The sequence below is a fragment of the Acomys minous genome (assembly GCF_964271855.1).
Source record: "Acomys minous genome assembly, chromosome: 15".
Taxonomy (NCBI): domain Eukaryota; kingdom Metazoa; phylum Chordata; class Mammalia; order Rodentia; family Muridae; genus Acomys; species Acomys minous.
Window position 1 is genome coordinate 3,710,001 of NC_140497.1, and position 25,785 is coordinate 3,735,785.

The 25,785-nt window shown below is 46.9% G+C and overlaps 1 protein-coding gene across 2 annotated transcripts in view; it reads right to left on the bottom strand.

The window, feature by feature from the left end:
- Positions 1–25,785, bottom strand: part of NALF1 (NALCN channel auxiliary factor 1) — a 514,669-nt gene that overhangs the window by 15,057 nt on the left and 473,827 nt on the right. For both annotated transcript variants that reach the window (XM_084760427.1, XM_084760428.1), the window contains exon 2: positions 7,790–7,961. In XM_084760427.1, coding sequence (XP_084616553.1) covers positions 7,790–7,961 — 172 coding nt within the window. The remainder of the gene's footprint in view (positions 1–7,789; positions 7,962–25,785) is intronic.

The window sequence follows — 25,785 nt, forward strand, 5'->3', positions numbered from 1 at the left end:
CTGTGTGTGTGTGTCTGTGTGGTCTGTGTGTGTGTGTCTGTGTGTGTGTGTCTGTGTGTGTATGTGTGGTCTGTGTGTGTGTGTCTGTGTGTGTCTGTGTGTGTGTGTCTGTGTGTGTATGTCTGTGTGGTCTGTGTGTGTGTGTCTGTGTGTGTGTGTGTGTCTGTGTGTGTGTGTGTGTCTGTGTGTGTGTGTGGTCTGTGTGTGTATGTCTGTGTGGTCTGTGTGTGTGTGTCTGTGTGTGTGTGTGTCTGTGTGTGTGTGTGGTCTGTGTGTGTGTGTCTGTGTGTGTGTGTGGTCTGTGTGTGTGTGTGTGTGTGTGTGTCTGTGTGTGTGTGTGGTCTGTGTGTGTGTGTGGTGATGGTGGGGGGGGGCAAGAGCCACCAAGTGTTCGAGAGACAGAGGGTGGGATCTGAAACTCTCACTCTCCATCTGGCTGACAGAGCTGGCCATCTGACCATGTACTTTTCTAGGAACAGAGAGCTAGACAGTCTTGCTATTTATTTAACCTAAAAAAAAAAAAGTGGTCCATCAACATGGCCTCCTGATGGCAATGTGGCCCAGGCAGCAGCACAGACCCCAGACATCCCAATGGCCCTCAGTGGTAAGACACACTGCCCCCAGCTGCAGTAGGACCACTGATCCAGATGCGGCGGCCCTCAGCGACAGCCCTGCTACATGGGAGTCCATGATCTGTGCCCCTGCTGGTTGCACAGGGCAAGGAAGCTACTTCTATTTTTACAGTGGTATCGATGACTGTAGACTCGCAGTTGAGAAAAAGGGACAGAGAAGGCTGCTGTGACAACCACTGCCCCCACACCAAAGAAAAAGTAATAGCCTAGTCAGAAAGCCATAAAGAGAACTCTTAAAAATTGTGATAAGGATGCTGATAAGAATGTAGCTCTCCACAGCTGGTGGCTTCTGGCAGGGGTGGGGACTCAGTTCTCTTTAGGAGGCTGGCCTCGGGGTTGACCATGCTCCAGTGAGTATATGGGCAACACAAGCTGGACTTGTTTTTCTTTTTTTCTTCTTTTCATGGGGGGTGGGGTGGGTTACAAGGGTGGGGACAGACCTAGGAGGACTGGTATGAGAAGTGGATATGAGTGGGGGTCATGAGGCAAGTTTCCCAAATAATACAAATGTCACATATTAAAAATTGGTCCATGTAACAAAATACTTGTAGCATCCGTCTTGGTGTGAGGAGCCAGGAAGGGCTTGTGAGTGATGTCAGCCTGCGGGGGGGGGGGGGGGGGGCGGAGCCACGGGCTTGCAGTTCTGTGAGCTCCTGGAAGGACTCTTTCTGTCTGTGGAACAACAGAGGGGCTTCTCAGGAGCTAGGTTCCTGTCTCACTAGGGAATGCCATGAAAGCTGCCCCAGCAGCTGTGGAGCTTGAAGCTAATCTCGCTTTTGCAATAACAGACTTGGAAAAGCAGTATCAGACTAGGCAAAGATTCTTAAACATTTTCCACTTGTGATCCCTTTTCACTCTAGACGTAAAAAAAAAAAAGCAAATAAAACACTTACTGATAATAAGTCATAAAGAAGATTGTTTTACGATTCTTCTTTAGTAAACACTGAATTTTGCTACTTGCAAATGATGAGAGCCAAGGGACATGCTAATGCTTGTTTATTTTTGCATAAAGCATCTTAGGTGAAATGTCACACTGTAGGGTGCGGCATTTTCTGGAGCTGACTGATTTCTACAGTCACAAAGCTGAAAATGTCACTTATTAGAAACTTTTAGTACAAAGTAACAGGACAGTGCTCAAGACCATCCCAGAACCCTGTGGAAACATCGCCCTGATCTGAAGCCAAAATTCTTTTTTTTTTTCTTTTCTGAAACTGAAGTTGATGACTCAAGCACCAATTTCTACAATCAAGTATTCTAAGACAAGACAACCCTAATATTCATAAATTAGATATTGGTGTGTTGAGAAATGACGCTGGAAAAACATTTAGGGGTCTTTCTTTTCTGTAACCAAACCATTGTGACCATGTAAGAGCAAGCAACTTAGTGCAGTAAAAACATTAAAATTCAGCTTGGCGGTGGTGGCATACACCTTTAATTCCAGCACTTGGGAGACAGAGGCAGGTTGATCTTTGTGTGTTCCAGAACAGCCAAATCTACCCAGAAACTGTCTCAAAAAACTAAACAAAACAACCCCTCCCCCCAAAAACCCCTATTAAATTCATAACATTCAACAGTCTCTCAGGTGAGCCTCTGTTTTCAGCAGGTTTTGTTGATGGTGCACAGCAGAGAGTGCAGACCTACTGTGTGCAGCTGTGTGTTCGTTGAAGTTACAGCACTACACGGGCAAGCCCTGACAGAAATGCCTAGACTCCATTTCGAATTTGCTTTTGAATTGCTTTTGGGTGCTCGCGGTCTTAGAAACCTTTCACTGTGGCTGAATTTTCCATGATCCTGCGTCGAGCACTGCGCCCCAAGGCTTAAGAAGTGGAAGGCTAGACAGCTCAGGTGATCCTGGCTTGTCCTGAGGGTCGGATCTGTAATTGTGTGGGCTAGCAGCTGTGGCCAAACAAGTTCAGTCTGCAGCAGCTACAGACGACGTCTCAAGCGCCCACCAGGCGACAGATGGACTAAGGGGTACAGTGCCCTGCTCTGTCAGGCCCGGCTTCGCTAAATTTTCTTTCCTAATCTGAAATCCCAGTACTCAACAGACCAGACCAACAAAGTCAGCTCCTCCTGGAGGCCCACCAGGAGTGTGCAGGGCTTCCAGAAACAGAGAAAGTCAGCTGCCTGCCAGGTTGGAGGCCACTGAGGCCTGACGTCAGCAGAGCCTTCCCAACCTCTGCTCTCCACGCACGCCCCTGCCCTGCCCTGCACCTGATGGCCTGGGCCAGGGACCTCTGGATCCCTCTGACCCAGCTCACCTCAGTCCCCACGGTGTTCCAGGCTCGCATTCCTCAGCTCTCCCGGTCTATGCCGTTTAATGTCTCCCGTTAGGTCATGCAAGCTGCAGGATGCAGACCAGATGGTTCCCTGGTGGCCTGTCAGAATTTCCCCCAAAGCTGTGGAGAGCAGCGGCCGTGTGGAGGGCAGCACACGGCTGCCTACAAAGCTGGAGCTATTTGAGTGTGCCCACAAGTGCTTTCAGGTGCTCCAACCAGCACACAGGATGCACCCCAGCCCGTGCTCATGGCTCTTCACTCAGACAAGTGGGAAAATCCCCAGCCTCTGCCAGCAGTGCAGTCATTAGACTGGACTGGCGGTGTGCCCATGCATGTGCGTGCATGCGTGCGTGTGCGTGTGTGTGTGTGTGTGTGTGTGTGCACGCGAGTTTGTGAGTGTGTGAGAGTGTGCGTGTGCGTGCATGTGTGTAGTGTGCATGTGTGTGTATGCATGTGCATGTGTGTGCATGAGTGGGTGCGTGTGTATGCGTGCACATGCGTGTATGTATGTGTGTGTGCGCGTGTATGCGCATGCGTGCACATGTGCGTGCGTGTGTGTGTGCGCGCGTGTATGCGCATGCGTGCACATGTGCGTGCGTGTGCGTGTGTGTGTGTGCGCGCGCGCATGCGTGTGTATGTGTATATGTCTGAGGTGAAATTTTTCTGAGTATCCATTTCATGGGCTTAGTGAGATCCACTAAGTGTACAAGGAAGGGAGACTTACAGTAGGCACACGTTTCCAAAATCCACAGGCGCTGGAGGAATCTAGACACCCTAAATCTCAGTCCTCACAGAATGATTTCTTTCCAAAAGCAGATGTGTGAGGGTAGACAAGAAAAGCGTCGTAAGGAGGAGGGGCCTCAGCTGGGCTCGTTGGACACCTGGGAATACCATGTTCTACAGAAAGAAGCTGCACAGCCGAGCAGTGGCCGCGCGTGCTCCACATGTAGTTTTGTGACCTGCCATATTTTTTCCCATTGCATTTTATTCTGGCAATATCTTATCTTTCCAAATTTGTCTTTTGAGTTCAAGATTCATAATCATACTGAGTTTTTGGACTGCTATAAATAACTTGGCTTCTTTTTCCAGAATTGAATTTGGAAAAATACTTGAACATACGTGCAAATGCTTGAACTATGGAAATAGAAAATGGCTGAGACATTGACAGTAAAACCTATAGAAAGCGTATTTTCTACTACAATACTCCTTTAATGAGAAAAATTAAAATATTTTAAAGACTCCTGTGTGATCTGGTTCACATGGTGTGTGTGTGTGTGTGTGTGTGTGTGTGTATGTGTATGTGTGACTTTTCCTCTGTGCAAGGTTTCAGATGTGCTGCAGTTGCGCCCACCTGCCACGAGACGGCACCATTCCCCGCCTCACCTAACCCACCTGGCAAGGGCGGAACAAAAGCAGCCTACAGTGTTTTCCCCAGAGGCAGAAACATAACCCTGTCCTTGTCACAGCTAAAAGAATGGGATGCAGAATTTACACGGAATTCTCAAAATATGTTTTATCTTCATTGTCAGTAACCCCCAAAGGACCAACTTCTACTTTTGTTCTTGCGATTTTGGAGCAGCTAATGACATCAGGCCCACTTTATCCATCAATCAAAGGGTAATTTCCCATGTTTGTTACCATAGCACCCACAGCTGTGGGGCTCTACCGCGTCTGTCTCCTTCGTCTAGGCTCCCTATCACCGGTGAGCAATCAGAATTGCTCCAGGAGCCTTGGCCCCCGGTGAGGGAGGGGAGGCGCCTTAAGTACGACAGTGGAGGCTGGGTAGTGAGGCCCTGGCCACTGGCCCTGCAGAGGGAGACCCTAAACATGGTGTGAGGCAGAGCTGACGTGAGTAACTGCAAGTCAACCACCGCAGCACTGACTGACAGTCTGCCCTCATGACACCCCGGAACTTCTCCCTAATTACCGCTCAAGCGCTCGCTCCTCCAGTCATGTCAAGTTTGCTCGTCAATGGAAAAACCAAGATGCATCTCAGTCCATCGTGCCTCCTCTCCCCCAACCCCTCCAGCTGCCCCTTCTTCCAAAGCAGAATTAAACACAGGAGGAAGCCCTTTTGCCTTCTAGATCTGTGGTCAGAACATTGGGGCGTGAGTGCAGCACCGTGAGTCAGACACTTTACCACAAGGGCCAGGCTTTCTCAGCTCTTAAAAAGAAATCTCTGGCTTAATAAGGGTCAGGTTATTCTGTGGATGGTAAAAAGCATTGTATTTGAGAGCGAAAGTTCAGAACATGGCTACGTTTTGTAGGCATGACAAAGAAAGATGTACCAGGGCTGAGGACCAGGCACAGGTGACCCCACTTGCTCCAGGCCCTGCGTTTGCTCCCTGGAGGTTTAAAAATCAGACTTAGTGTTGAATGCCTGTAATCCCAGCACCTGGGATATGGGGGCTGAAGGCTGGGGAGTTCAAGATCACCCTCCACTGTGTGTGTGTGTGTGTGTGTGTGTGTGTGTGTGTGTGTGTGTGTGTGTAGTTCAAAGCTAACCTGAGCTACATGAGACCATATCTCAAAACACAAACAACAACAATGAAACAAACAGAAACAACAATAACAACCACCAAAAGAGGAGATTGCTGAAATGTAATTCTAAATACCTCATGGCTGTTTTGAGAAAATTTGTTTTTAAACTATTAAAATGTGAGCAGCCCCAGGCCTGAGATCTTCCATGTTTGTGGGTAATGGAATCCGAAGCATTGCTGTCTAAGGGAACGGAAGTGCCCCTCCGAAGTCTGGGTCGCCACACCGCTGCTCTCCACCGAGGGTCTGGGGGCAGAACTGGTCCCTCAGGAGCATCCAGCAAAGGCCATGTGTGTCAGGTGCTCCCTGGGTAGCAGTTTGGCCAGGCAGCAAGGACGAACGCAAATGGCCTTAGCGTAAGTTCCTGCAGCCACTCAAGTCAACTCTGTAAACAGGGTCCTGGACATGTCTCCCCCAAACCCCTCTCACACCCCCAGAAGAGAGCCATGATTCTTCCTGTTGTGTGAGTTCGCAAAAATTTCAGATATATATATATATATCCCAAGACAACTAAAAACACAGGTTGAGCGCGAGCATCTTTGATGCAGAAGCTCCATGCCTGGCTGCCGTTTGCATCTCAGAAGCCTTGAGGGCGTCCAGAGAAAAGAACTCTGCAAACACAAACAGAGGCCAGGAGATACCAGGAACCAGAACCGACTGCAAATCTTCCTTTGAGCTTTTTCCTTCACGGTGACCAGTAAAGCCTGCTGACCAGCCCAGGGGGGGGCGGGGGGACTGCATGCTGTGAGGGACCTTCACAGAAGGCCAAGGCCACAAGGTTGCCTTGAACAATACTTCAGAATTCAGGCTTTCATTATTTTTTTAAATGGTCATTTATGGAAAGTTCTTCGGGGAAAGTCAACATAAATTTAAGCCCGTTTCTAGTAAACAAGATTTCCTTTCTTTCTTTCTCCTTCCTCCTTCCCTTCTCTTCCTTCATTCACTGCCTTTCTTCCCTCCTTTCTCCCTCTCCTTTTCCCTGCCCTTCCTCCCCCCTTCTGTCTCCTCTCCTCTTCCTCCTTAGTCCCTTCTCAGTTCCCTCCTTCCTCTTCCTCTTCTCCCGTCTTCACGCCCTGCTCCCCTCCCCTGACCCCCACTCTTCTCTCCCCTCTAGCCTACTATTGCCAACCCTGTACCTTGTCCTCGTCTGCATCTACAGCATGTGTGCTGGCCTGGGCTGGGAGCAGTCACGTGGGTCACCAGGGAAACACACCAGGTTGTGTGATGGGAGAAATACCCTCCCTGGGGCCAGGCCAGGCTCGGGGCACTGACACTATCCGGTGGTTTGTTACCCACAACACTAGTGCCTGTTTTTTAAATATAGTTTCAATTGTAGTATAATCATCATCATCATCATCATCATCATCATCATTGGCTTTTTGAATCAGGGTTTCTCTGTGTGGCCTTGTCTGTTCTGGACTCACTTTGTAGACCAGTCTAGCTTTGAACACACAGCAATCTGCCTGTCTCTGCCTCCCGAGTGCTGGGATTACAGGCGTGCGCTGCTGTGCCCGGCTTAAATTTATTTTGTGTGTGGACATGCATGTACCATGGCAGGCATGTAGAGGTCAGAGGACAACTGAAGGCGTGGCTTCTTACCTCCCACCACCTGGATCCCCCGGGACTGAACTCAGGCAGCCAACACGGGCAGCACGCACCTTCACTCACACCCCATCGTGCGCCACCACCACCTGGCCCCCAGACTTATTTTTATGCTTAAAACTTAGACGTTAAACATGCTGTGAATCAAGTCATGGTTTTTAAGATGGGGTCTTTTAAAGATGGCGCTCTGAGAAGGGGCTGCTGTCAACGACAGCCTGTTTCAGGACGAGACTGCCCTTAGCTGTGATCCCGTGTTCTATGTCTGCCTAAAGTACACAACGTGCCTGGGTTTCTGGAGAGGGGCTGGTGTCAACATCCTGCGCAGCCTGCGAAGCCTGAATTCTTCGCAAAAAAAAAAAAAAAGTAGATATCATTATAGAAATCACCTGCCCTGGGCTCTTAGGCACCAACACACACATGAGTGACTCGGGAAGATATTCCCTTTTGTTCTCAGTACCAATTAAGGAAAGGTGACAAAACTCATCAGGAAACACACAGGAGTACATCCTTGTTAATGTTCCCCCTGCCGTTCTCCTCATGGGACACTCCGGGAGAGCCCCAGCTGTAGTGTGGACCTGTGGTGGAGATGTGACCCTGGTTTAAGTCAGTTTGGGAGGCTTTTCAGTGCTTCCAGGAGAGAGGCTGCATAAAAATACCTCTGTGCAGTCTCAAGTTTGCTGGGCAGAAGGAAGCAACAGATCGGTGGAGATCAAGGGGCGGCCCCCACCCAGCCTGTACCTGTGCAGATGAAGCTGGAGAGGCCTCCGTAAATGACTTCGTCATTGTCGGGCAATATGAACGGACACCTCGTCTGCACCTCCAAACAATATTGCTTGCAAGGAATTGTCTTTCTGCAGTTAAACTGCGTGACTTCAAAGTACTGGGAGCAGAGCCAGGCTTTGTAGACAATCTGAAAAGCAAGGAGAGACGAATCAGAGGTGTGGAGGGAAAGCCGCACACGCATCTCTTGTAAGGGCAAGGCGGGGCTAGGAGAGCACACTTCAGTGTCACACCGGTAGGAAACATGTGGTTTACAGCTGGCATCTGCAGCTGAGAGCTAACGGTATTGGATACACGCCTACGCAGAATGCAAAAGGTATTTGATTTGAAGCACTCTTGGAAAAGAGTGGATTTGAGCCGATCCTAAAGTTTTCAAGATTCGGTGATTTTTATAAAGTAAGGAACACAACAACCCAGCTGATGCTGTGCTAAAAAATCACCGCGGAGACCGCGAGGCTTCCCCAGCCTCCTCACCGCTCGTACCTCCATCGGACACTAGATGGCGCCAGACCCTTTGCAAGGACGCCTGCCAGGGTGCAGAAGCACGTGGGCTGGTCACAGCCTGCCTTCCCCCAGGGCGCACAGCAACAAGAAATGGGTGTTTGCATCTGTGACTCACACCTACTGCACTGAAAGCCTCACTGGAAGCGGAAACACTCGGCACAGATCTCCATTTGAGTAGGAAACGTACAGTCCCTTCACCAGAGTCCCGGAGTCGACCTTTCACCTATGTTCCCTAAGTATTTATGTCATTTACTGACAGGAGGCTTCACTGATCTACTTCTATGTTGTGGCTACGGGGAGAAGTAATCATTAAAAAATACACCTTTCCCTCCCCCATAACATGAAATAAACTAAGTCTAAATTTAAACAAAGCAGTTGAGTGAAATTCGGTTTCTTTCCGGGTCTTTAGAAGAAGTGGATCCAGTTTGTTTCTGAGGGCAAATACTACTGCTTAGGTACCATTTCATCCACACACTGTATCTTGGAAAATGGATGGCTTAGCACTAAATGTACATGAATAAGTCATGAAACAGGATAAAATGACATGTATTTAACACACTTACATGTTTCCTAAGCAAGTTACAATTTTTTCATCTCTGTTTTTTTTAAATCAAGAATAAGTACGCGAGTAGATGGAAAATGTCATAATTTGAAGGCCAAATCTGTAGATTATTCCAACCTTTGTTTTTATTGGTTATTCTGTCCTTTATCTGAAAACATTTTCAAAAGCGCGTGAAGCTGTAACAGGGTTTTCATACAACCGCAAGAGGCCTGGCCCAGGCACCTGATCAAATCCGTTTACCATGAGCTCGGTGTTTGTGAGGATTACCTCATAATTTCATGTTTCATAAAAATTAAGTTTTATTCTCTGAAAAGAAAAAAATCTCTAAAGTAGGCAAAAAAGATGAAGGTGAAATTAATGGATAATTATAGATGGCCAAAGCCCCTTTGCCTTGCAAAGGCAACTGTGACCCACTGTCAATCACCCTTGTCCCTCTGTGCCTATTTCCATGGGGTTTTGAGTGGACTCAACACAGCAATAACCAGGGACACTGCTGAGGAACCTCATATTTCAGCTGGGAAGCCTCGGTGTCCCATGGGTTCCCAGGGAGGCAAGTGTCAGGTGGACCAGCTAATGCCTCAGAATAAAGGGCAGAGACATCAGTTTCAGAAGAAGGTAAAGTGAAGTGGTGTCTAAGATGCACTTCAGGTAAAAGTAAGGGCTGTAGGTGCCCTTTGACTGGCTTATACTGTGACATATGCCATGGGGTACAGCATTGTTGGTGTGGGGGGGGTCGTGGCCTCAGAGTCTCCCCTTTCCCCCCATGTGCTTTAATTACTTTTGCTAGGAGCTAGAAGTTAGTGGGTGTGCTTACACGCTCAGGCTAATAGCAAAATTACACCAGTGACAGCCCTCCATGAACACTGAAGCCTACAGTGGTCTATTTTATTTTAAGGACTGTTCCTGCACGTGCTAGGCAATTTCAGGTATGTCCACGGGCACCACTGTACACCCTGTCCCCAATCCTGCCCTACTGGCTGTTGCCTGTTTACTTTTAATTCTAACTTTTAGAGTGCCAGGCTTGCCTTGAAATCAACATTTAGTCAAGGATGGTCCCCCTGGCCCCACTTCTGGGATTACAGGTGTATGACCAATTACACAGCGCTGAAGATGGAATCCGGGCCGTGTGCATGCTAGGCGAGCACTCTACCAGCTGAGCCCCGTCCTCAGGCAGTCTTTACACTCTCTCCGATGCATATGTTTCAGTGTCAACCTATGGCCTGTATAGGTCCCCTCTCCACCCACAGACTATGGGGTGCCACTTAGTGATGTAGTTTTGAGATAAGGATTTAGTCCCTGCACCCCTTCCCTTGGCATGACCCAGGTGAGACAGATGTGTTTTTTTATTCTTACTCAATTACATTTCCATTGAAGATGTTTGTTTTTGCCTAAAGAATCAGTAAGTGATGAACCACAGCAGTCTCATCATCAGGCAGGACGGAAAAGAGCTGCAGGCACCAGGGCGAGCGAGCATGCTCGAAGCCAGCTCCCCTGCCCTTCCGTTTTGTGATGGGCCTGAATGTTTGGATGAGCCAGAGAAAACTTCCATTTGAGAACTACATTTCAGTTCCCAGGCGTCTGTTGGAAATCGGTTTGGAGGAAACCATGTGAACAAAACAAAACAGTGAGGACAGAGAAGAAATATTTTATCATCGCTCGAGAGATTAAGGCAGAGGAACAGTTTTTATATAATGAAGAAATTATCTTTTCCCTGTGCAGACATGTTTGTGATAAAAGAGGAAGCACAAGCTCAGAGGACATTTGCTAGAATATTCCAGCATTAACTGTAAGAGCTTTGCTTGGGAAGAAGGGCAATTCTGTAATTTTGTAAGGGATGACTCGAAAAGTGAAACAAAACCAAACAGAAAAACACATGCTAGCAAAACAAAACAAAACAAAAAAAACCTCTGAGCATTGTTGTAGGAAGAGTGGAGTCAGGCCTGAGAACGCACCAACAAGGGAAGCAGACAAGGGACGGGTGCTTGCAACCATCGCTGTCCTCTGAGGGAGCTGCTGTGTGCTGACGGTGTGCCCATGGCGAAGCCTTTACTTATTAGTCACCATTTTTAATGTGAGGTCAGAAGGGCAAGGTGCCCTGAAGGACACCTACATCTGGGAATAGCCAGCTAATTGGGCCTCAGGCTCATGCATCAGGAGGGAACACACAGCACTTAAACCCACCCCATCACCTGTGGCCACAGAGGACACGATCCCTGGAGGATGCACACATGGTAGACACATTGGGGAGGATCACGCATACTGGGGAGCACTTACTACAGTAAGTAAAGAAATGCACTTTTAAAAAAGAGGTCAGGTATTTAATAAAGTGGTTGGGGTCTGGAGAGAAGGCTCTGTCAGTCAAGGGCTTGCTGTGAGGTATAAGTTCCTGAGCAGAGAACCCATAACCCCCAGCACAGCATCATAGGCCTGTAATCCTAGTGGGTTGGAGACAGGAACTCCCCAGGGGCAGGCTAGCCACACAGCCCAGCCTATCAGCAAGCTCTAGGTTCCTTGGGAGACTCCCTCTCACATATAATAAGGTCATATTCAGTTGAGAAAGAGACCAGGTTACACCTCTGGCCTCCATGTGTACCACATGCACCTGCACACATACATAGATGCATACATACATATGTACACACACATACACGCATTAAAATATATTTAAACATTGGTTATCTTCAAATCAATACAGTTTTCCCTGGTCCTCAGGCTTCTGTGTTTCATTAAATCTGCATCTACACAGGCTAAGGCTCTAGGGCCCCAGTGTGTCCAGATGAGACGCTGGCATTTGTAAGTACTGCTCTGCAAGACCAGCTGCCTGTAGCTGCTGCGTTTTCTTGCTGAGCACATATTGTACAGTTTTAAGTGAGTGAGAGATTCAAAAGCCAAAGCTAGAGTTTCTGTATCTTCACGCGGACACGCTGCTCTGTCTGGGGAGCATGGGTTGCTCCCAGAAATCTGGAGAAGTGGTCTACTCTGAGCAGGAGGCAAGGAAAGATGATTGTTCTGTGGCTGAGCTGGGACTGAAGGGGGACATACAGAATCCACCTGTGCTGGCCAACTCATCCACAGGGCTCACTGGGAGCAGTACACACACACACACATACACACACACATACAAATACACTAATACACAGTCACACACACTTATACACACTCACACACACATACACTTACACACGCTCACACACATACATACACATAGACACATACACTGGCATATACACTAACACACACTCATACACACATACTCTCACACACACTCACACTCACACACATACACTTAACACACACAGGTATACATATGTGATCCTAACACAGTATGTGGCTGCCTGTTTCCTGAACTAAAACAATTGCTGAGCCTGATTTTTGGAACCTCTATTCCAACAGGGCTAGCCTTGTCTTTCACAGCTTCCTATGCTGTCTGGAGATAGCCCTCATTTCCAGGCCCATACTCCAATCCAATACAGTCCCTATGCCAAGATGACTCACAGGGCCAACTCACACAGGGCAGAGTTGCTCTTAAAGCTGTGGGGACACCCTGCACCAGGCTGCTACTCTGAGCGAGACAATGTTGGGGTCACCAACATGAGACTGCCAGGCAGACACAAAACAAGTCACCTGACTGTGCTTGCCTGAATAGCAAAGGTGCCTGTTTCAGGGCGACCCATGTGCTTAGGGGACAAAGGGACCCAGGGAGAGTTTATCAGCCTGTCTCTAGCACCATTCTCAAAGGAAAAAAGAATGCAAGTGTATTACCAGTTCTCCCCATGAGGGAGTGTCATCCCCCTCCCACCCCCCCCCCACCCCCATGTTCTGCCCAGTCCCTGGCTGCCTCTCCTCACTCTTCCCTCTCCTATGCTTGGCTCTAGCACTGACCTGGTCAGTGCTGCTCAGCTCGGTCCCTCTGCTGTCACATCCAGCCACAGAAGTCACATGTTTCTTATCTGACCCCTCGCCAGTCAGGGTTCAAAGGACAGGTAAGTAACTTCCCAAAATAACAGCACCCTGGCCTGTTTGGTCCAGCCCTATTGACCTGGAGCTTCCTTCTCAGCCCTGTTTGCCTGTCCTTGTTAAGCTGGTCCATTCCCCCAAGGTAAGCACCCAGACAGTCCAACTGCCCACTCTTTGATTCCATTGTTCTTACAGTGATGGAGTCTGTATATTTATTTCTACTCTTTCTTCTTCTATCTCACACACTGATCTGCCTAAAACCTGTCTCACCTCACCCCTATTTAAATACTCTAGGTTCTTTCTACAGAATCCAAGATGGAAACTAGCCTGTTTTTTCAGAGGTGTTCATCTTTCACCGCGGGTCTAACACCCGCAAATTTCCAAGGTCTCTAGGCGCTGGCCTTGGTGCTGAAGTCTCTTCCTCTCGCATACCCAGTGAATCCACGTGACCTCCTCCTCCATGTTGAGGCTAGGGGGATCTCTAAAGGCCTTGCTGATTTCTCCACTCCATGTTGTCAGCCAGGCTCTGAGGGAGAAGCCAAGGGGAGCACAGACTCAGAGCTTCGTAGCCCCCACCCTGTTGAGCTCTAGGCAACATCTCGCTCCACTCTACAGAGGCTCCGCTTTCTGTGAGCTCATGGAGTGAAGGGTGTCCTGTGATAGAGAGTGGCCTGGGCAAGGGATCGGAGCAGAGATAGGCTAGGGTAGAGAGGCAAGGAGAAGGCCGGCTGTAGAGGATGATGACATACAGGCTGTTACCACTGACTGTTGGGCATTGGCCATGCGCACCCCATGCAAACGCCCTCATCCCACACTTCCACGCCTGTAACCCAAGCTTAGAGAAGTCACACAACTTGGACAGGGCCCCATAGCAGAAACTACAACTTAGGAGGACTTTTTTGGTGGTCTTACTCCAAGCCCCCACTCCACGTATCACAGCACACCACAATCTACACTGCTATCCAGTGAAACATTAACTCATGTTACTCTACCACATGTGTTTGGAAGTTACAGGAAGTCCCTGTTCCAAGTTGGGACTGGATTGTCTAGGCTTGTAATCCTTGGCATTCCAGAAGCTGAGGCAGGGGAATTAGAATCACAAGTTCAGACCTACTTGCACTAAATGGTCAGGTCAAGGCCCCCCCTGGGAAACTTAGTATGACTCTATCTCAAAACAAAAACAAAAACAAATAAACAAAGGAACAAACACAATAATGGGCTAGGGAGATAGCGCAGTGGTAAAGTTCTTACTTAGCAGGTGTGAGGCCCTTTACTGGAAAAAGAAATGGTAGCGAAGAAGGAGGAGGAGGAGGAGGAGGAGGAGGAGAAGAAGAAGAAGAAAAATGCCTCCTCTCAGGCTGAACTTGGAATACAGAAATATGCCCTGCACATGAGATCAGCAACATCCTCCTGCAAGGACACATGTACTTCTCCCCACAGTGAAGGACGTAACATACGGCAGAGGCTCACAGCATTCATGAGTCTATTGATGCAAGCTTCCAAACCTATAAATTGCTGGCATGAATAATCTATAGCTAATGAGGAAGGAGCCAGAAATGTACCTGGAATTGTCTATTACCCAAATTAACAACCACCTCCAATTAAGAAGCCGACTTCTCTGGCTCAGGTTCTCTAGTGCACATGTGCCTTTTCTCTTCCTCACCACCCCAACCCCACCTGCTTTTTCTTCACATGGATATTTATTAAGTTATTAAATTATGTGGTTGAAGAATCAATTGTATATGTTTTAAACAGAGTTTTCTAAGCATTTTTTAGTAATGTTTTCTACACATTTACATTTTTAGAATATCTTCCTTACATAATTACAAATTAGTAAAGTATATCCATGAATGCATGAGTGAGTGGATGAGTGAAGAGAAGGCAGGGTGCTCACCCTGATGAAGGTGAATGCAAACAGCTACAGCTTACACAGCCTAAGCCAGTCCTTCCTGTTCTGGTCAGGGAGATGCTGTCTTCTTGGCTGGGCTTAGACAGGTCTCTGTTTTAATCTAGGAACAGGCTCCATGGCCTCTGTTGCTCTGCTGGTTCAGGCAAGCCCAAGTCTGGATGAGGTGTGAGGATTGCTTCACTCCGTGATGACGGGTATTCACACCGCTGCCTTGTTCCCACAGGGATAACTCAGCAATGTCTAGAACCGTCCAAATCGTGCATACATAACCCCAAGTCACACAAGGAAATTGTTTGATGGGTTCAGTAAAATACAGTTCATCACTCGTTCAACGAATCTCAAGTGCTTCATCGACTTTGGGGAACAGAAGGAAGGAGCCACATTAACTCTATTTCTTCATAAAGGGTGGAATGCAGAAAACGTAGGGTTTTCCAGGTCTTAAGCCACACCATTGCCTGGGAAATCATGAAAAAATCAAATAGGCATTTTAAGTAAAATGGAAGTTAAGGTGAATTATTAAGTTGAGAAATAGGACTGTTGAATTCTCTCTAAAATATATCTGAAAGTGAGTCCCAATTTGTTATTTCTCGTTTTCCATTCCTCCTTTTCAGTTTGCTCCCTGGGAAATCAATAAGACACAAGCACTTCCTGTTCTCCAAGAGCACAGTCGTCAGAGGACGGTGAGGATGGTATTTTTCAGATAGTTAATTTAGACACAGACACCCTCTGGCCTTTGACCCACACTGTGAGCGTGCCAAGAAACAGGAAGGCAGGCAAGTTTGCAGAGATTGCATCTTCCTTGTTGCTCTCTTCGGTCTTAGCAAGAACTAGGCATCCATCAGATAAACGTTTGAACAACAAAAACATCAAAATGTGTTGTTGAAGAACCAATTATCAATACCATGGCATAATAAGTGGTGGCGTTAACGGATGGGCTCTGTGATGATGATCAATAACAACGTTCCTAGCAACCCGCAAAGAGACGCTTCAGAGCTGCGGACTTCAGCCTCTCTCTACGGATAAAATGCGCATGTGCGGAAGGACAGGGCTCTATCCAGCTTCGTTCTCAGAGTAAATCCCCACGAGAAGTGCACAAGACACTGAAATATGCCTCAGTGCAATCCAGAGAGGACTGCCACAGCTTGTACAATTTACAGCAGGAAATCTGGACATTTAACTCCAGGAACCATCTGTTTAGAAAATGAATATTCATATTCGTGATAAAATAGCTCCCTGCACAGATGAAGAGCACTCTCGGCTTTGTCTATCAGATGTGTGCTCGTAGCCCAAACCGCGTCAACTGACCCAAAACCCGACAAACATGCACACAGTGTGTTAAAATGTAAAACCAGCAATTTGCTTCTGCGTAATATGTTCTGTTTTGCTGTCAGAGTTCTTGAAGGAAGTGCAATAATAAATTTTATTCTTTTACAAATAATATCAAGACAGAGAAATCAGGACCAGGGTTAAAGGGCTGTGGCTCAGTGCTGACAGTGTTAAGAATTGTTTTGAAATTATGGATCTAGAATAAAAAATGAGCTGAAAAGCAGAGAAAACATTAGCAAGTAAAGATTTTCCTCTGTAGACAAAATAACACGGGGAACAAAGGAGGCAAGTCTCCTCAAAAGCTGGGTGTGGTGGCACAACACCTTTAATCCCAGCACTTGGGGGGCAGAGGCAGGTGGATCGCTGTGAGTTTGAGGCCAGCCTGGTCTACAAAGCGTCCAGGACAGCTAGGGCCACACAGAGAAACCCTGTTTCGAAAAACAAACAAAGAACAGAGTAAAGCAAACATTAATTTCATATTGAAATAAGCAGATTCAGGTAACATATGAACTTAAAACTGACCAAGTGATGAGGGGCAGTCAAGAACAAAACTGAAATATTTATTATTTTTAAGATAGGGTCCCCTTTATAAGCCAGGTTAGCCTTGAACTCTCGCTCTTACCTCCTCAGCTCCTTAAGTACTGAGACAACAGGTGTGTGTCGCCACTCTTGGCTTTGGAACAGATTTTAAAATGCCCACTCTAAAATCTAAATTTAAAAAAGCGAGCTTAACATGTAATCTTCTCATTGCTGGAGACACCGTGAACATGCTTTAAAATCCTACCTTTCCCTTGAACTCTGACTGTACCCCACGCCAATTCTGACATGATGCTTTCTCTCTCCTCCTCCTCTCTGTTTTTCTCTCCACATTTGGCCAGACTGTTTCCATTGTCTTATTACAAAGCACCTTCTGCTTGTTTTCCTCACACAGGAGCTGGGATGACAAACAAACAAAACTCACTGCTTGACGTGTGTACAGCCGTTTCTAATTTTCTGTCTAGGGTGAGGTATGGCCCTTCCCCAAGGATGCTCCCTTGCCTCACGAGATGCCAGTCAGTCTGCCTGGCGACTGCCTGGAGTTTCCACTTGCATCCTGCCTATGGGGCAGAGAACCAGACTGTAGACTTCACAGCAAAGGGGGCCACCACTGCTGCATGGACCCCTAAGGGAGAGAGAACACGTGCGCGTGCGCGTGTGCGTGGTAGCTTGATGGAAAGAAATTGGTGCAGGTGAATTACAGCTCCGTTTTATCCTTGTGACTTTAAGAACCTTGCTATTTAAGATCAGTGTGAGGCAAAATAACCTTCTGTATTTTCCAATGTAAGTGAAGTAACTGATCGATATCTACCATGTGTGAAGGTAGAGACGCAAGACCACAGGAGCCAAGAAGCCAGAGTTCCCTGCCCCATACACATGTCCTCGAGATCTCTGTCACTACTGGACTTTGTAATTATAAGATGTGCCTTTCCATGTGGCACACAACGTCATGTGTCTCACGTGGACATATGTGATGCGTACTGTATGTAGGCATTCTTGTGGCGTGTTGTTTCTGGTTTGTTGTGGCAAAATAGAAGAAAAGTGTAGGATTGGTGCCTCAGCAAATCCGAAAAGCATAGGGAGTTCTTTGAGCAGTGGTCTCTGCTCGCTCGCCTGCACTAGCTGGAGCTCAGCTCCCTCCCTAATTCCTCCACCCCACGAAGCAGAGGTACTGAGTATTTTCGATCAGACTGCAGCTCATACATAACATTTTTGTCAACATTGTTTCACATGGTGGGGCCATCTCGGTTAAGCGAGCAGTCTCGGTGCCCTCACATCCTGTGGTGACTAGCACGCTACACCGCCTCTGAGCCCTGCGCTCGGGTCGTCTCAGCTCCTCTTTGATAGTGGAAATGCGGAGGCATTATTTTCACCTGGCCACACTAGAGCACAGCCTCCCATGTGCAGTGCTGAGCCTTGATTTACTTGTGGCTGTGGATGGGTCTGACTGCTGCAGGCTGGCGGTGTTTGAGGAACTCTGAGTGCGCGAGGCTCAAGGACCACTGAAAATCACGCTTGCAGGACTGACTGCAAAGCAACAGAGTAAGGACCACCTGTGACTGCAGACCGTCTGACCGAATAACCTTGATAATGTCATCAAGTGATCATGTGAGCCCCATGTTTTTGTGAATCATCACGTCTACCACTCCAGCCTGTGCAGGGCTGGTGATTTTCTTGTCTTGATACACAATGAAGTACCCACTTTAAAAAGCGATTGGCATTTCCCCCAGTGCATGCTACCAGAAGACTGACAGCAAAATGGAAAAGGAATACACGCTGAAGACACAGCTCCCTCAAGTAAGGGAGCCCCAGAACCGATCCCCTGTGCCTGCTGAGGGAGTATGTGTATTCGTGCTATCTGAGATTTCATTTGGCAATACAAAAACTCACAACATTTTTGTGTGGAGAAAATAGCCACCTACATGTTAGCAAAAACGAGCTACAATCAAGTTTAACGAGGTTTTGCTGAGGATAGGTTTTGGCAAAGACACACACGTCAAAGTACAAGCTCTTCTTTGTGTGGAGTACGTCACAGTGTATAACTAGTGAGGTCAGTACTCTTGGTTGACTTATTCACCTCGGCAACATTTCCTGAGTTCACACCGTGGGAAGAACATAAGCCCGACATGTTGGCTAACAGACTGGCACTGCTATTGACTAGTGCTGAAGGTTATATATATATACATATATATATGTATATATATATAACATATATATATATATATACATATATATAACATATATATATATAAAATCAGTGAGGTTAGAGAAGGGTAACAACAATTGCCATCTGATACAACCTATTTGGAAAACAAACTAAAAACACAGTAAATGAAACATTTGAGCCTGGAATTAGGCACATGGTTCCAAGCATTTCACAGACAGGGCCTCTTCTACCTCAGTGGCATGAGGCTTTCAGACATCTCTTATAGCACACACATCCTGTGTATCAAAGCAGTAGAAAGCTTAAGTAGAGAAGTAAGAGAGACAGAGGGGGTGAGGGGAGGAAAGGACATCCTGTGCTGAGCAGGCAGAGGCTGGAAAGGTCCCTGCTTAGTAGCTCTGCTTGCTCTACAGACCATGAAGAATGCTCTAGCATGCCCAAAACATCCCATCAGTCATCCGAGGCTGCTTACTTAGACCAAACATCAACCACTGAAGCAAGTCGACGGGTTTGGTGGCTCTAGGCTTGTGCTGCTACCGCCTGCATGCCATGCCCACCTTACCCCACTTCGGATGTTAAGGTTGCCCCATGAAAACAGACTCTTTTCTGCGGCTCAACCAAGCAGCTTCCTCAAAGCTGTATTTCTGGGTTGTTTTGTAGAATTCCCTATAATTGCTTCCGCCTGGGGCTTCCAGTAGAATGAGCCCAGAGAGGGCTCAGATAAAATACAACGTGCGCTTTAAGACACAACCAAGAACTGTGAGATTACAACAGGCCCAAACCAGCCTGTTTATTTTGGGAACACCTCATGCGCTTATGTAAAATCAACACCAATCACACTGCTGGGCGGGCCCCATGTTGCTGGGGAGAAGTGCTCTGGAGAGGGCACTGTCTCCTGAGCACCGAGGAGTTTTCATTATGTCAGTCTGTGATAGAGAGAGCCTTCTAGAACCTTTTCTCATGCTGGGAGATGTGCAACACCTGCGGTACAATTAGGTACTCAAAACCCACGTGTGCTTTAAAGTGCTTTATATTAACTGTTATTCAGCATTGGGGGCCGCCTTTGGCTCAGCTCTAACCTTTTCATAGCGGAGTTCAAGAGGGCGAGCGAAGTGTCCACAGGCAATGCCGAGTGGATGAGGAATGCAGAGAGGAGCTTGTTTACTGAGAGAAAGCTCCACACGGTGCCCACGGAACATCCACAGTCTCACCCCTGGTGTTAAATCGATTGCCCTCTCCACACCCTGGCTCAGAGCAGGGGTCATTAAGAGTCACGGGTAAGCGCTTAACTGGGTTCTCAAAGAGGTTTCTCCATTAACATTAATTAAGGTCTCTCTGGGCACGGAAAGCCCGTCTGCCAAGTAGGGGTTTCTGGGTTCGCCTGTCTTGCCATCGCTCTCTCTCTGCAAAGCGGTGGCCTTTTGTTTCTGTGTTCACCTAGATTCCAAGGGAAGCTTCCAGCGCCTGCAAGAATCAAGGGTAAAGGCACTCCGTGTACCTGAGTGGAAGGCTTGCCAAAAGACAGGAAGGCAGCGCTTCCTCACCTGTGTTTGCCCTTGAGAAGAGATGACGGAATTGTGGGGAAACAATGTGGTGGCTGCTGCCCAGTGCTGCGCTTACCTCTTGTGGGTGCTGCCTTCTGTGCTCATGGGCGAGCGCTTTTGAGTTAACGTTGTTAATATAAGTATATTAATCTTATTAGGTGGGATCAAACGACATTCCTGATATCCAACCCTTTTTGGCCAAAAAAAAAAAAAAAAAAGAAAAAGGAAAGTTTATATAATTCAATATAAATTCAAGATATTCTCATTTTAAATTGAAAATAAAAATGTAATCTCTTTAGAAAATATGGGGGAATCTTTTCCTCCCTTATTTCTATACTCCCTCAACCTCTAAACGCAATCCTGTGTGCACAGGAGAAAGAGGTTCAGCACAAGGTCTCTAATTTCATCTCTGAGAAACTGATGGGGCAAAATGTTCAAGTCTTCTGTGTACGTGAGTGCACTGTGCATATTGTGTACGTGGATGCCCTGTGCATATTGTGTACGTGAGAGCCCTGTGCATATTGTGTATGTGAGTGCCCTGTGCATATTGTGTACATGGGTGCCCTGTGCATATTGTGTACATGGGTGCCCTGTGCATATTGTGTACATGGGTGCCCTGTGCATATTGTGTACGTGAGTGCCCTGTGCATATTGTTTATGTGAGTGCCCTGTGCATACTGTGCACGTGAATGCCCTGTGCATATTGTGTACGTGGGTGCCCTGTGCATATTGTGTACATGGGTGCCCTGTGCATACTGTGCCCGTGAGTGCCCTGTGCACACTGTGCCCCTGAGTGCCCTGTGCATACTGTGCCCGTGAGTGCCCTGTGCATACTGATATTGTATTTTCCCATACATGTCTTTTACCTTTTTTTTTTTTACTTTCAAGATACACAAAGCAGAGGAATTATGTAGGAAAATTACAAAATTCAAGGTAATAAATATTTATTGCTTGCCTACTAAGGGCTGGGAGGAATACAAAAGAGATATTGACCAAGAAAATTTGGAGAGTATAGGAGAAAGAGACAGAGCAGGATGGAAAAGCGATAGATGGATAGGTAACTAGGTGATAGATAGATGGATGACAGATAGATAGATGATAGAGATAGCTGGGTGACAGAAAGATGGATAGATAGATAGACAGGTAGATGATAGACAGATACATAGATAGATAGATAGACAGACAGACAGACTGACACGGAGAACAGAGACAGAGAGGCAACAGAGAAATAAACCTTTGCACATTCGGGTGCAGACCCAGGAAGTACAGCCACAACTGTGGAAGTCCAGGTCCAAAGCCTGGAGACGTGAAGAAGAAAGAGCATTGGATTTTGACAAGGAAAGTTGGCAATGGGAGGTTTATAAACAATTTTACTCTGTTTGAGTGTAAGAAGGAGAATGAAAAAAGAAGACACAGTCTAAAACTGTCTGCACGACAAGATGCGTGTATCTTTCACTAAGAAGTGCGCATTCTTCAGTTGCTTGCGCATTTTTTGGCATATCCAATTTCTATTTATTATGTCACTTTAAAAAAATCACATGGACAAACATACAGCAAAGTAAAGCCTACAGGTGGTGGTGCTGTTAACGGGTCATGCAAATGCTGCTGCTCCCCCACTGCCCCGCCAGGGCCCCTTTGCTATGAGTAAGTTAGAAAATTTGAAGTTGTATTATTATCGGACCAAAAAAGTAAAACGTGCCTTCACATGGCAAATGCCACCGGACCAAAAAAGTAAAACATGCCTTCACATGGCAAATGCCACCGGACAAAGCCACGTTCTGTGGTCTTTTGTTCCTGCTTCTTCCTGTCTCTCAGGCCGCACCTACTGCTCACTGGCAGGTCCTTCTGATGACCTGTTTGTTGACTGTCACGCAAGGAGAGGGTGAGCGCTCTGTTTGAGAGGGAACTTTCACAGCTTTCTGGGACCCTGAGTATCAGAGGCGATTGGTGTATTTGAAACTAAAAAAGTAGGAAGCATGAGACCCAAATGTAAAACCGGAAAGACCCAGGGCCTTCAAGACCTGCCCGATGCCACCCTCGGGGTGATGGAGCAGGCATACCCACCAGCAGTGGGCCTCCATGTTTTAGCTCATTAAAGGTCTCTGGGATCTCTAAGTACTTCTAAATTGTCATTTTCTAAGAGTCGTCAAGATGGCTGGCTCTTAAAAAAAAAAAAAAAGAAAAAGAAAATAAAAAATAAAAAAAAAATGCACTGTAACCATTAGGATAGTTGGGTCTCTCGTAATAAACAAACCCCAATCGAGTCTAAATTTAAACCCTTGCAAAGAAAGTCTGGGGAGAATGCAGACATGACCCCGTGCACCAGCCCTGCAAATCGTAGCAATTTCCTCCTTTGTCGTCACCATGACGTAAGTATTGGGAAACAAAGCTAAGGTAATAGAGGGCATGGCTGAGTGCTCCTGCCACAGGTCCTGGTGTGCCTCAGAGCCGGGCAGCTCCAAGGCAGGGGCATATGGAGCTAATCAACGCGGCTGCCGGGTAACAGGAGCAGAGGGCCTACTGGCCAGAGCCACCATGGAGGACGCAGAAAGTGTTAGAGATCTCAAACAAGGAAATGTGATTTGACAGATTTTTTTTTCTGGTTTTAATCTTCTCAGCTAGCTCACCCAGCACAACCTTGTCCCCTCCCGAATCCTCACATCACACCCTTAGGTGCGCAGGCAGGGGGTCCCACGGCAAGACTGAGGCGCACTGGCCACCCTCACGTCCCCTCATGTCCCCTGTGCTGCACTGCCTTCCACACTGCTGCTGTTTGCTAACTTCCACGGGAAACTTTAGTTTTTGTTCTACGCACTTAGGAACTGGCATAAAACCACTAAAATAGTTGAGTTGACAGGGATCTGCTTTTTATTCTGATTCTTGAACAAGTACAAGGCAATGCTATTTCCTGGATAATAATTTCTCTGTCATGAAGTCTATCGTGAAGACGGCACAAACCAACAAGAACTCGGGAACCCAGAAACAGAGCCCAACCAGGGCTCCACGCGGCTCAGACCTTCTGTCCCTGGTGTACAGCAAGAAAGGACGAGGCCAGAAGGAGAGGTATTTGTGATTCTCTATGCGGCATCACAAGCTAACCCATTTAATAAAATATATGTGGGAGTTACATCCCAAACTGTGGGCCTGTGGCTCCCCAGTCTTTTAATCTCCACAAAATCTTGAGTCAAATACTCCTCGGGTGCGGAAATAGAACTCCGAGGTGGGAACACCCTCACAGATCATTACCGCTAAGAGTTGGGGGGCGGGGCGGAATGAGAAAGACGAAAATATATGTAAGCAGTTTGCTTACAGAGTTTCAGGGGTTTATTTCTGTCTGGCTGTGCTGCACGTTGCATAAGCAGATCTCAGGCAGGAAGAATAAGAGGCAAGATCGATAGCGGCTAAATTGAATTCAGTGCTGGCACAGCTCCGTTTACCACCCGAGGCCATGGAGCGAGGGGGCGGGGTTAAAAACAGATAAAGGGCTCATTACTCCTTTCTTTAATTACCAAATAACTAAATCAGCAATAATTTTATCTCTTTGTATTTAAAAAAACATAAGCTACCATTGAAATAGAATTATAGAACTAGACTTAATTTTAGGAACTATTTTTCTATCATACTTTCTACTGAATGCAAACCCGGCCCTCCCCCCCACCCCTCCCCCCGCATCCTTTGTATATTTTCTTCTCTAAAATTCTTTGTCTAAAAGTTGACATTTAAGATGCACATAATCCCTAAAGACAAGGGAAATTCAGGAGTCATTTTAAAGTACAGCACTGAGCCAAGTGCTCATAACTAAGAGTTCAATGCAAACCTATAAAATGCGAGCACTATTTTATGCCACTGTTACAAGTTATTATTCATTGTCAAATAGAGTGAAAAAGTAATCATTGGTCTCCCTCTTGGAAGTGGGAGTGTTCAGACTGTGTAATGCTGTTACTTGTTTTACCACTTGGACTTGTTCCGTTACAGCCTGGCTTTTATTACATTGTTACATGAATAATCAAATTACTATAGCAGTTATACAAGAAACAGAAAAAGCAACAGGAAGGGAGTCCTATAGGGCTTTACTATGCTTTTCAGGGTTAGCAGCTTCAAATTAGAAACTAAAAGTAGAGGCCACTATAATGTTTTAACTGGACTCAAAACACGTGGGGGGGCCTGCCTGTCCTCCTGATTTTAAGAGTGGTGGATGGACATTTTCTACCAGCTGCTGTTTTTTTTTTCCCTTTGCTCTTCCTGTTTATAAGGGAAGGGAGGCAAGGTCCACTGTCATGAACTCAGAGGGTGAGCAACAGTTTCAGCAAGCCCCCTTTCCCCGGAAGGGCCCTAGACTGTTTGCTTGGTCAGGAGCAGACAGTAAGTCCAGCGTGTCTGTGAGAAAGGACGGCCTGACTGTCCCCGGGGTAGCACGTGTCCTTGAGATGGCAGGATTTTGTGTTCTTGGCTTTAATGAAGATGCTGTTTTTATAAACATCAAAGGCCAGTTGGACAGCCAGCCACAGTAGGCAGGCTGCAAGGTCCCGCACCATCCGCTGGTCCTGTGCTGAGCCACACACAGGGTCAGATGAACAATAGAGTCATCAATGGTCCCAAGATGACTGCTGCCCTTGTCTGAGGGTCAGGACGCTGTGCTAACAGATACCAAAAGTGGCCGCCCCTGTACCTTTGCAGTGTTTGGCATCAACTGAGCAGGAAAGGCCAAGCTGAACTTCCCCAGTCCTGATGAGGTGTTTCCAGAGAACCGGCCTCTGACTTCACTATTTTTAGTAATTACACTTTGACTGATTGACAGCCAGATCCGTTTCCTGGGTTTCAGACAGGTGAGCTGACATGAAAATCCGTGTGCTGTGTTTGCTTGAATGCTAACAAGCCACAGCAAGGCTCCCACACACACTTGTCTCCACATCCTGGCTCGTGCTTCTCAGTGCAGACCAGTCCCCACCCAGTCCTCCTTTGGGCGCAGGCCTGAGAGAAACCACCACAGCTGCCTCTTGGTTCTTGCAATCTTTCTCTATATAACTTTGCTGAGATAAGTTAGTTTAATTGACCAATGGACTAAGCCATTAGTTACTGCATAATTAGTTATTGCAGAACTCTCCACAGAAATCAATGAAAAAGTAATATTCATTATCAGAACACACTCTGCCTGTTTGTCAAAAGCTGCCTGAAAGTTCTTTTTTAATTTTTTTTTTTTTTTAGCAATTCCCTGTGCCTGAAGCGTAACTAAAACAATTCAGGTTTGCAAACACCAGCTTCTGTTTCAAAATTGAATGCATACTACACTGTGCGATGCACACAAAGGTCTGGGGGAGGAAATCTTCAACCAGACAGTTTCACAAAGCAAGGACAATTACACACACTCACAGTGGTCCAGACTGATGCACACATCCGTTCAGTTACAGGACACAGGTTTGCTTCACAAAAGACAAGGGATTCGTGTGTCAG